We start from the raw sequence: 10,662 nt of genomic DNA on the forward strand, positions 1-10,662 counted from the left end.
TGCAATGGCAGCCTCTTGAGGGCCCGGGGGGGGGGGGCAGCTCCTTCCAGGCCGGCGTGGCGGCCGTGCATGCCTCTGAGGCCCGCTTAGCACGCGTGTTTTGTGTGGGAGAAGAAATGAGAGAGGGATCAGGTGCCCAGAGGGCGCTCCGACCCACTTTGCAACGGGGCCCCTGACATGGGCTGCGGCGCAGGCTTTTTTTCCACGGCAGCGCGCCGGTGCCCAGGTGACAGCGGGGCCCCGGCGCGCGCGTGCGGTGCGATCTATCAGACCATCAATCGTGAAAAACAACGCAAGTGCATCGGCGGCAGCTCCCCCCCTCACAGGCGGCCCCAAAATTAACGCTCCTCGCCGCCTTCCCTCCAAACGCCCGGGTCGAACTGGTTCGAATCATACCAGCTCAACCAAGGATGGGCGGGGCCGCCGGGCCCCAGATCTTCGCTCGGTAGAATTGGCGTGTGGATGTGCGCCGAGCGCGATCGGGGGCGTGCAGGTTGTGTGCGCGCTGCTGCTGCGCTCGGCGCCTGCACGTACGTAATGGACACTCGCGGGAAGGGTGGGGGAGGGGCAGCGTGCGAGGGATGGCCTCAGTCACCAAGCAACAGCGAGGGCTTGGGCGCCGCGCGGCGCCCACATATGCTTGCTGGCGGTCGCGTGACAAGGAAAGCCTCCAGGATCAGCGCTGACAAGGGCAACGCGCCGGCCCCTGGCCCCGCTGCGCATGCTCGCACGCGTGCGCGTTTGGGCAGTCCTGCACAGGCGGCCCTGAGTCAAGGAATGGGCGCGCGGTTTGACGGCAGTGCCGCGCACACAGAAACAGAAGTGCAGACGGTGCGGGCAAGAGGCTCCGCACGCCAGATGCGCCCGCCACCCGCGCGCCCCCCGGCGCGCGGGCCGCACTGCTGCTACCGCCGCCGCCGAAGAAGGTTCCACGCCGGCGGGCGGAACGGGCCGCTCCCGTCGCGCCGCGCGCCGCGCACCGCTCTACATCAGCTTGCGCGCCGACGCGGCCAGCAGGCTGCTCGCGGTCGCGCAGCCCTCCGCCTTGGGCGCCGCGATGCCGCCGCCGGCGGCGCCGCCGCTGTGCGCCCCCGGGGCCTCGGCGAGCCGCGTGTGGTCGTAGATGTCAAAGGCGTCCCAGGGAAACACGCACCAGCAGTCGTCCATGTCGATGCAGGACCAGTACCTGTCGGTGCGGTTTTTCGAACGCAGGACTCAGTCTTGCCGCGCGATCGTCAGGGGTTTACACAATCCAGGGTGAAGGGTTCCCCTCGGGTGCTTCGAGGGTTTGCGGACCCGGGTTGTAGGGTTTGAGTGAGACGAAAGATTGAGCCGCCGGGCCCAATGGCAAAGCACGCCCGACGGCATGGCAACCGGGCCGGCAGGCTTGTTGCCGGGCCAGATCAGCCCCCGTGCGCGCTTTGCTCCTGTCAAAATCAAACTCCCAAACGACAGCCGGGGCCGACCTGCTCTTCATAAGGTCTGTGGGCAGCTCCGCCAGCTTCTCGCGCCGCTTGTAGGCCAGCACGAGTATGCCGACCTCGGGCTCCTCCCAGTATGAGCCAGCTGCGAGCGCCGCGGCGCGCGCCGCGTCGATGTCCGCCTGCAGCGTGGCCACGCAGGCTGCCAGGGTCTTGCGGCTGTCGTCCACCTGTAGGTTTGAATTCGAAATCGTGCAGTTCCAAAACGTGTGCGTGCGGTTCGTTATCCAGGCAGCATGGCGATTTGGGACATGCGAAGGTGCGATGTTGAGTCATGGTGGTTAAAGAGGCAAGGGGTAGGGGGTGCGGTACAGTCGTGGTGGCGGGGGCGGCGCGCCTTCTCAAGGTGAGCCCGGGGCGGATGCGGCGGCAAGGCGCAGACGGCGGTCAAATGGAAGGCAACAGGCGTGGACGCGACAGCCCCAGCAGAAGATTGTATGAATGCGCGTGTGGTGCTGCTTGTTCGATGCTGCAGCGACACACCCACACACGCACAAAGCATGGCGCGGGGTGTGGCTCACACCACACACACACACACACACACACACACACACACACGCACGCACCCCCCCACACACCCTGTTTCAATGAGAGGGTGTGGCACGCACACACAGACACACACGTACTCTCTCATTCACACGCGGCCTCCTACTCACACATCCACACACATCCACGCACACACACACACACACACACACACACACACACACATCCACACACGCGCGCATGCACGCACGCACGCACACACGCGCACACACACACACACACACACACACACACACACACACACAACATCACCCTCGGCGCACCTCGTCCACGATCAGGATGCGCTGCCCCGACAGCGACACCGCGCCCGGCCCTGAGCCGTACTGGAGCCACTGAGTCACCTTGACCGTGCGGCGGCTGACGTCACAGCCGTCCATCTCCGACTCGTACAGCTGCGCGATTTTGGGCGGGTGGGCGAGGGTTGCGGGCCAACGGTGTGGGTGGGGCGAAACAATAGGAATGAAACTATACGAGTTGCTGTGTGAAATCCGTGTTGGGAAGAGGCCGGCCCTGCTGGCGGGTTTTGTGTCGGGCACGCGAGTTTGGGGTCGCAGGAGGGCCGAGGAGGGCTGGGGCCTCGCGGCCTCGCGCCGCGAGGCCGCGAGCAGGAGTCCGTCAGGGACGCGATCCGGGAGCCGCCGCCACCGTGGCCGTTGTTGCGGGGCGGCGGCGTGCGGTCGGTGCCCCAGTTGCGGCCAAGGGCGGGCGTCCGTCCGTGCATCTTCCGCTCACCGAGAGGCCGACGGCCTGAACTGCGACCTTGGCTTTGTATTGGTGCTGCAGGTACGTCCGCGCGATGCGCGTGGGGATGTAGCTGCGCGTGTCGCGTGGTGTGTGTGTGTGTTTGTGTGTGTGTAAGTGTGTGCGTGTGCGCGTCTACGGATGGGTGGCCGGGGCGGGAGAGGCAGGGGGTGCCGGGCGCGTTCGATTTGGGGTGGGGGATCGGCGGAGCGCCAGGCTGCGGGAAGGGGGTGTCGCTCGAGTGCACCGCATGCACAGCCGCAACGCCGGCGCACGGGCCACCGCGAGGGGCCGCCCCACACCGGCGCGCGAGAGGGCGCCAGGGGCCCAGCCCAGCCACGTGAAGGGCGCTTGGTGGGCCCGCAGCAGGCGCAAGCGCAAGCGCGCGCGCGCGCCGCACCCGCCGCCGCCGATCGCGAGCATCAGTGTGGGGACGAATGAGTCAAACACGCGGCGGTCACAAACGGTATGACGAATGGCGTCATGGACCTGCTCGTACGACCTGGCATTCAAGTTGTGGTTCAGATTGATGGGTGAGGGTGGGTTGGTGGGTGACGGGTGGAGGGTGGAGGGAAGGGCAGGGGGAGCGGCGCGCGAGGATGGCGGGGGATTGGGGACTCTGGGGCGGTGGGGCATGTCAATGTTGTGCATTGCGACCGCGGCTGTGGTTGGAGGGGGGATGAGCCGGGAAGGGGGTGCCCGTGTGGGCGCGGGCCACAGGAGGCAGCGCCCATGGCGCGCCATGTGATCGATTCGGGCGGTCACATGGGCGATCCCCGCGCCCGTGCGCCCCCCGTCCCGGCTGGCCCCGGCCCCAGGCAACACAAGGCTGCTGATCCCAAGTTGTGGGCGTTGCCCTGCCCAGACGCGTGAAGCCCCCCGCCGGTTTGCACGAGCAGCGCCCTGCGAGCGCTGGCTGTGGCCTTGCCGGGCCCTGGGGCCCCCTCGACGCACCAGTACCGCTTCTTGATATCGCCGGGGTTCGCCATTGCTGCGAACAGGTGGCAGAACGGCTGGAAGAAGCTCGGGGAGGTGAGCAATGCTAGCACGTGGGTGAGCGACCAAGAGTGAGGTACTCCCGAACAAGCGGGGGTCGACTTGCAATATGACAGCACCACGGTGAAAGGTAGGAGATCACTGAAAAGTAGGGGGCGGACGAGCAGTAGGAGGCAGCGGGGCGCGGGGTGGTGCGGCAAAAATCATTTCATCCCAAGGGTGGTGATATACCATACACAAGCAGCACCAGAGCACGTCGTAGCATTTGATTGGTCCCATTTTGGCGGCGGCTTCTGCAGCGCACCCGCGCGCCCGCCGCGCCAGGCGCGCGGCGCGATGGCCGCGCGCGGCGGCGGGGGCCAGCACCCCGGCGCGCGCCGCGCAGCAGGCAGCGGCACCAACGACACCGAGCAGGGCGCAGCGGCGCCGGCGCCGCGCGTCGATTTGAATGCGTCAGATCACGCTGACGAGGACGAGCCAGACCCCCTAGACCGGCTTTTAGATGAGTACTCCGCCCAGGCGACCGCCGAGGCCGCCGCCTCCCTCTCGCGCCAACAGCAGCGCGAGCGGCGCGCCGCGCCGCGGCCCGCGGCGGCGCGGCGGGAGGAGGCGCTGGCGGCGCCGCTGGCGGCGAGCAACAAGGGGTTCGCTCTGATGGCCAAGATGGGATTCGAACCTGGGCGGGGGCTCGGCAGAGATAAGCAGGTGCGCGACGCCCATTTTAATGTTGTGGTTCGATGTCGCAACTAGCAGGCATGCGCACGTGCGGCCCTGTTAGGTCGCGTTCGGCGATGCAACGCCCGTGCCCGCGCCCCGCCCTGCGCCTCGCGCCCGCAGGGGCGGTCGGACCCGCTGCCTCTCGTGCTCAAGAGCGGCCGCGCGGGGCTGGGGATCGAGGAATCGAAGCAGCAGCGCAAGCGCGAGGCGGAGCGGCGCGCGCTAGAGGCGGGTAAGGCGACGCCGCCTGTGCAAGCAGCGGCACGGGCGGGCGCGGGCGCGGGCGCGGCTCAGGGGCCGTGCACGGGCGGTCGAGGATGCGCGCGGGCTGGGGCACGGGCGCGGAAAGCACCGCCTCGCCACTTGGCCCAGTGCATGTGCAATCACAGCCTGTGAAGAACACTCCCTGCATGCGTCGAGCATTGCCTTCCCCACTTGCCACGCCACGCGCCCACGCAGCCGCCAAGCGTCAGCGCCACGTCAGCGCCATGCAGAGCGGCTTCAAGGGCGCCCGGGCCGACGCCTACGCGGCCCGCAAGCTGCGCCACGCCGCCGCGCGCGCCGCGGCGGCGTGCGCGTCGCTCGACGAGCGCGCGGGTGTGGCGGGAAACCCGCTGATCGACGGCGTCGGCGGCGGCGGCGCCGGCGGGGGCGCAGGGAGCGGTGGCGCCGCGGGCGCGGCGGAGGACGAGGAGGGAGGGGAATGGGAGCTGCTGCCCGGCGCTGGCTGCTGCGGCGTCGGCGGCGGCGGCCGGGCGGCGCGGCTTGAGCGCGGGGAGGAGGCGGCGGCAGAGGGGGAGGCGGGGGCGGGGGTTGGGGATGGAGACGGCACAGCGGCGGTGACGCTCGGTGATCTGAGCGTGGATGAGGTGAGGGCGCGGCTGGCCGCGTTGGTGGACTACCTGCGGTCGCGCTACTTCTACTGTGTTTTCTGCGGGGCTGAGTATGAGGACGAGGAGGACCTGGCGAGAAGCTGCCCGGGGCCGGGGGAGGAGGACCACGATGACTGACGGTGACGTCACACGCGAGATGACTGCATGGTCTGGGCGGTTGCTGAGCTGGCAGGGACCCCGCCTCTAACCTAATGTCGCGAGGCCTCAACCGGCTCGCATGTATTTTCGTTGGTAGTCTTCTTGTGTTGTCGCCAACACCGCATGGGCAATTGTTCGTTTGCAATTCAATTGGCAATTTATTCTTGCTCGCCCGTCCGCGCCTGCGGCGGCCGGCGGGCGAAGCGGCGCTGCAATCGATGCGCCTCCCACCCAGCCGGGGCGGTCCTGAATCAGGGGGACGGGGACCGGCCTGCGCAGCAGCATCCCCCCAGATTGACTGGCCTGCTGCAACTCCTGTGCATGTTGCGGCTGCCAGCCACGCGCTGCAGCCGCACCGCCCCGAATCGCTCTGCTTTCCCCTTGTAAACAGCTACAAGAAATTATGGGCGACAGTCAAAGCGTTACTCCGGTTGCAAAGAGCGTCCTTGCATGTTCGACGCGGCGTCGCAGGCGCGCGCATCAGAAGTCGCACAGAAAACCTTGTGACAAATTCACAGTTGCACAGCTGCGGTGCCGGCGGCTGTATGAAGCCGCACCAGCATGCTTCCGCTGCATCCAAACCGCCGCATTGCCGGCGCAGCAAGACCAGTCGACGCCCGCAAGGCAGGCAGCACCTGACATCTCTCACCCCGCCGCCGATATCACCAGATCACTAGATCACGCCATGACCTCATCGCCCACCCCTCCGCGCCTCAGATCGTCGGCCGCCTCCCTGACCTCCTCCAGGGCCGCGTTGATCTCCTCTATCGCGCCATCCAATCCGCGCGCCGCCTCGCGCGTCGCGGCGGCGACATCGGCAGCCAATGGCGCTGCGATGCCGTCAGCGCCGTACAGCACGCCCCCAGGCCCCGTCCCGCCGCCGCCGCCGCTGGGCGCCGCAGCGCACCCCTCGTCGCCGGCCGCCGCGCCGGCCGCGGGCGCGGGCGCGTGGACGGCGGGCTCCTGGTCGCCGGCGTGCGACTTGGCCGCGTCGGCGCCGCCGGCGGCCGGTGCAACCGGGGCGCCATTCTCATGCGCGTGCGCGTGGCCGCCGTGGGCGCCGCAGCACGCGCCGCCGCCGGCCCCCGCCGCCGCCTCCACCGCGATCCCCTGCAGCTGCCGCGCGAGCGCCTCGCCCGGGCCCTCTGGGCCGCCGCCGCGCCGCGGGGCGCCGCCGGCCGCGGCGAGGGCCTGGGGGGTGGAGGCGTCCCTCAGAGCCTGCCAGCTGACGGTCAGCCTGCGCCGGCGGTTTGACGTGTGTGATGTGGAGGTGTGCATATGCATGTGCATGTGGTTAAATGTGCGGATAAATGTGTGAATGGAGAGGTGGCCGGCGGCTGGTTGGTGTGTAGGGGTGCGCGCTCGTGGCCGGGTGTGCGGACTAGATCAAAGGGGCGGAGGCGGCCAGGGGTCCCGGGCAGGCGGCAGACACAGGGGGGGGTGGGGTCAAAATTGCGGCCCGCGGCCCGCAGGGTCGCGAAAGCCAGGGCCCGCGCTGCCGCCCCGCCTCGCCTCGCCCCGCAACTGCAAGGCGGGCTAAAATCAGGATTCCAAACGCACGCGGCCGCACAAACCACGAACGCGGCCGCACAAACTATGGAAAGAAACAGATGGAAAGGCGCGCACCTGAGCTTGTCAGCCTCAGCATTCTGGACGCGCCTCAGCAGCGCGGCCAGGTCGGGCCGCCCCGCGCCGCCGCCGCCCCTCGGCGCCGCCAGGGCCGCCTCCAGCGCGCGCACCTGCAGCGCAGGGTGACGCGGCGCCGCCGGGGGCGGGGGCCGGGGAGGTTGGGGTTGCAGGGGTGCCGTGCGGCGCGCGTGCGGGGGGAGCACGATTAATGTCGTTGCCTGGCTGTTTTCTCAAATGTTCTGAAAGGCCTCAGGGTTGCAGCGCGACGGCAGCCGCCCAGGATGAGCGGGCAAGAACCCCGGCGGCCACAGGGGACGCGGCACGGGCCCTAGGGCGCGCCGCGCCGCGTCGCGCTGCCTGGCGCCCCAAGCCCTCACCCCCGCCCGACCCGCAAGCCCCTGCCCCAGCGCCCCCTCGCCGCGCGCACCCACCTGCTGCGACACCGCCCCAAACTCGAGAGTCACTTCCTGAATGCTCCTCTTGTACCGCCCCTCGTCCCTGTCCCGCAGGAACCCCCGGAACGCCGCCTGGAAGCTGCCGTACAGCTGCGCGCGCCGCTCCTGAGCCGCGAGGAACTCAGACAGCAGCGGCAGCGGCTCTGGGCCTGCCGGCGCCATATGGCGGGCGCCGCGCTCCGCCTTTCCTGCCGCAGGGGACGCCTTCGCGCCGGCACGCGTGCTCGGCCGCGCCGCGGCCGGGTGGCGGTGCGAGGGGCACTCGAGCGTCGAAGCGGGGGTCGAAGTTCACTTGCCGGCGCGGCCGCGGCCGCCGCCCTCCTCGCCCTTGTCGGCCGGCGGCTGGTACACGTTTTTATCGTTGAACTCCTGGACCTGCAACGGGCGGGGATCGAATCCGGGTGCCGAGGCGGCGTCGGAACGGAAACGGCGCCGGCTCGGCGCACCGAGAGCGCTGGGGTTGGCACAAGCGTGCGCGTGAGAGCAGGCAGCGCGAGGAACTAGCCCATATGCTCCGTTGCTGCTGCAGACGCCGCTGCAGCTATAAGTGGTGCGTGGTGATGCGCACACACGCGCGCACGCGCAGGCCCGCCTGCAGCTGGCCCGCGCTCCCGCGGCCGTGGCTGGCGGGCGAGTGCTGACAGTTGTTGCGGCCTCGGCCGCGCGCACGGCGTGGAGCGCGGCTGCGTTCCTTGGGCGCACCTTCTCCCTCACAAAATCCACCTTGTCTGCTTTCACAAATAAGTGGGTGTCGTCCAGCACAGCGATGATGAACTTGCCCCTGGCACACGGGGGGTTGTGGGGGTGTGGGCAGCAGGTTGGGCAGTGCTGTGGGGAGGCTAGGAGGGGCGGCGCGGGAGCCGCCAGGCGGCGCAAGTGGTGGGGCAGGCGGACCTCCAGGGATGGCCTGTGCGGCGGGGCCGGCCAGGAATATGCGGCGCTGGGTTTCAGGCGCGCCGCATACGGCCGCATGGCCGTGCATGGGGATAGGGCGGTGGCGCCGTGGCGGCAGCGGATGCCGCGGGCGCTCGCGCAGAGGCGCGCGCGGCCGCTCACTGGGCAGGCGCCTTGTTGTTCTCGTGGATTAGAACCTCCTTTGTGGGCACGTCCCTGCGCGGCCGGCGCGCGGCACTCCTGTTGGCAGCGTGCTCAGCACAACCGAGCAGTGCAAGCGGCGCCGGTGACTGGCGTCGCAGGCAGCAGGGACTTCTCGAGCCAAACAGCGCCTCTAGCTCACGTTGCTATCAGCACGCCGTTGGAGGCGTAAACCATTTCCAAGATCCGCGCGAGGTGAAGACACGGAGTGATCTGTGCACCTTTTTGGGGGGAAGCCTTGGAATGTTTTGGCAAATCAATGAAAGCAAGCTGCGCTTGATGAGCTTTTTTGGCGCCGGGCACAACGCACTTCTGCTGTACCGCTGTTGGCCGATGCTCGCGGCGGCTCTCGCCCAGTGTGGCGGCGGTGTGGACTGGCCAAGAGGCCATGGGCGGCTGTATGCCCCGCAACGCGCACCAGGGGCCGCCGAGGGCCAGCCCTCAGCCAACCTCCAATTCTGTCGCAGGTGGATGCTCACTGACACCCCAGGGACGTGCCATATCATTGACCCGCGGCACACACACCGTCTCCGTCGTCTGCTCCTGCCCCCAACCCCATCCACACACGCCCAGGGCCGCACGCCGCCCCCTCACATCGCAGCCCCCGCTCTCACCCAGCAACAAATCGCGGCGTCGCGCGAAGCCGCCTTTGCCGTGTCGTGCTCTTGCCGCAGGGTCCTTCAATTCATGTTTCCACTGCTTTGGCAGCCGCGGCATTTACATCTGATCTCTGGCCAGCGGCCACTCGTCAATGGTTTGGGCCCCCAACCGCCATGGTTTGGGTTCCCCAAAAAAGGTACAAGCTGAGCAGCAACAACGCAAATACAGTGCCTCCAAACTCGAGAGCAGTGGTTGAGAGAGCGCTTCCCCTCTCCTCTCCAGTGCTACGCGCCCCACCCCAGCCCACCGCCGGCACGTGGCGGCGAGCCCGCTGCCCGGGCGGCGGTGTGTATGCAGCCGCATTGAACTTTGTCGGCATCCAATCCCATCGCATGCGGGCCGGAAAAAAAACCGGGGCCTCTGGTGGGTGTCTCGGGGAGAGGGGGGGCGCGTGGAGGGTTCGAAACCGATTGGCCCGTCGCAGCCGTCGAGCAAACGCGTGCGCGCGCGCGCGCGCGTGAATTATGGCGTGCGATGCGCTTGCGCGCGCGCGAGGGGCGGCTGCGATGCGAATACGTATCGGCAGCGCCGCGCCGACGGGCGCGGGCGCGGGCGTGGGCGGTGTTGTGGGGCGCGCGGCGATGCGCCGCGAGTGCCTGCCGTGTTCAAATCCTAAACTCTCACAGTGGATTGCGGTTGCTGTACCAAATTAGACGCGGTGACGGCAGCAAAGGGGGCGTGTACGGTGCGGGTGCGGTGTTGTGCAATGCTGTGCGTTTTCCCGTGCGGCGCGGCCAAAAACAGGGTCCGGCCCAGGCATGGCATTGACAGGCATGCCCTACCAAAAACAGCGGCGCGGCGCGCGCAATCCAGGCCACACGCGCGCGGGACGGCGCCCCCGCCGTGGGCGGCCGCCCTGCGGGGTGGGGCACGGGCGGGCTGCGAGGCCCGGCGTGGCGATTCGAATCGGCTCGCCATCGGGCCTCGGGCCACTTTCAAACGGTTGGGGACAGAGTCTCAGGGATACGCAGTGTCACTCGGATCTCACAAGGGGTGTTGGGTGCGCGAGAGGGGGGGGCGGTGGAATGGGAGGGGCCGGTGAGCCAGGGGCAGGCCCGCGCACGCGCGCATCCGGGAGGCTGCTCCGACCCCTGCGCGTCTTTGGGGCAACCTCCGCGCCCGGTGCAGCGGCGGCGGCGTGGTGTGGTGTGGGGAGGCGGGGGCCTCGGCGCGTGAAAGGCGGGGTGGCTGCGGTGCGAAGTCATGCAACCGGGGCGCCCGCGTGCACTTTGCGCCGCTGAGCTACGCGGCGACGGCCGCGCATCAAGAAACAAACACGCTGAGGCAAAAAATCTCGGGTCGGCTGCGGGC

At 68.9% G+C, this 10,662-nt stretch overlaps 4 protein-coding genes across 4 annotated transcripts; 1 reads left to right on the top strand and 3 right to left on the bottom strand.

The window, feature by feature from the left end:
- Positions 1-984: 984 nt before the first annotated feature.
- Positions 985-3,757, bottom strand: MNEG_8146 (hypothetical protein; the record flags this gene model as incomplete). Its single annotated transcript, XM_014043377.1, has 5 exons — positions 985-1,186; positions 1,467-1,651; positions 2,291-2,419; positions 2,760-2,841; positions 3,723-3,757. 5 exons carry the CDS (start codon positions 3,755-3,757, stop codon positions 985-987), a joined length of 633 nt encoding a protein of 210 aa, XP_013898831.1.
- A 343-nt stretch (positions 3,758-4,100) lies between these two features.
- Positions 4,101-5,491, top strand: MNEG_8147 (hypothetical protein; the record flags this gene model as incomplete). Its single annotated transcript, XM_014043378.1, has 3 exons — positions 4,101-4,469; positions 4,602-4,713; positions 4,941-5,491. The coding sequence occupies 3 exons, from the start codon at positions 4,101-4,103 to the stop codon at positions 5,489-5,491; spliced, it is 1,032 nt and encodes a 343-aa protein (XP_013898832.1).
- Positions 5,492-6,190: 699 nt separating this feature from the next.
- MNEG_8148 (hypothetical protein) lies at positions 6,191-7,758 on the bottom strand (the record flags this gene model as incomplete). Its single annotated transcript, XM_014043379.1, has 3 exons — positions 6,191-6,749; positions 7,139-7,251; positions 7,573-7,758. The coding sequence occupies 3 exons, from the start codon at positions 7,756-7,758 to the stop codon at positions 6,191-6,193; spliced, it is 858 nt and encodes a 285-aa protein (XP_013898833.1).
- A 126-nt stretch (positions 7,759-7,884) lies between these two features.
- Positions 7,885-8,868, bottom strand: MNEG_8149 (hypothetical protein; the record flags this gene model as incomplete). The annotated part of the gene is made up of 3 exons (XM_014043380.1): positions 7,885-7,971; positions 8,299-8,377; positions 8,834-8,868. 3 exons carry the CDS (start codon positions 8,866-8,868, stop codon positions 7,885-7,887), a joined length of 201 nt encoding a protein of 66 aa, XP_013898834.1.
- Between the last annotated feature and the right edge of the window lie 1,794 nt (positions 8,869-10,662).

The sequence above is a fragment of the Monoraphidium neglectum genome, assembly GCF_000611645.1.
Source record: "Monoraphidium neglectum strain SAG 48.87 unplaced genomic scaffold scaffold01518, whole genome shotgun sequence".
In the NCBI taxonomy this organism is placed as follows: domain Eukaryota; kingdom Viridiplantae; phylum Chlorophyta; class Chlorophyceae; order Sphaeropleales; family Selenastraceae; genus Monoraphidium; species Monoraphidium neglectum.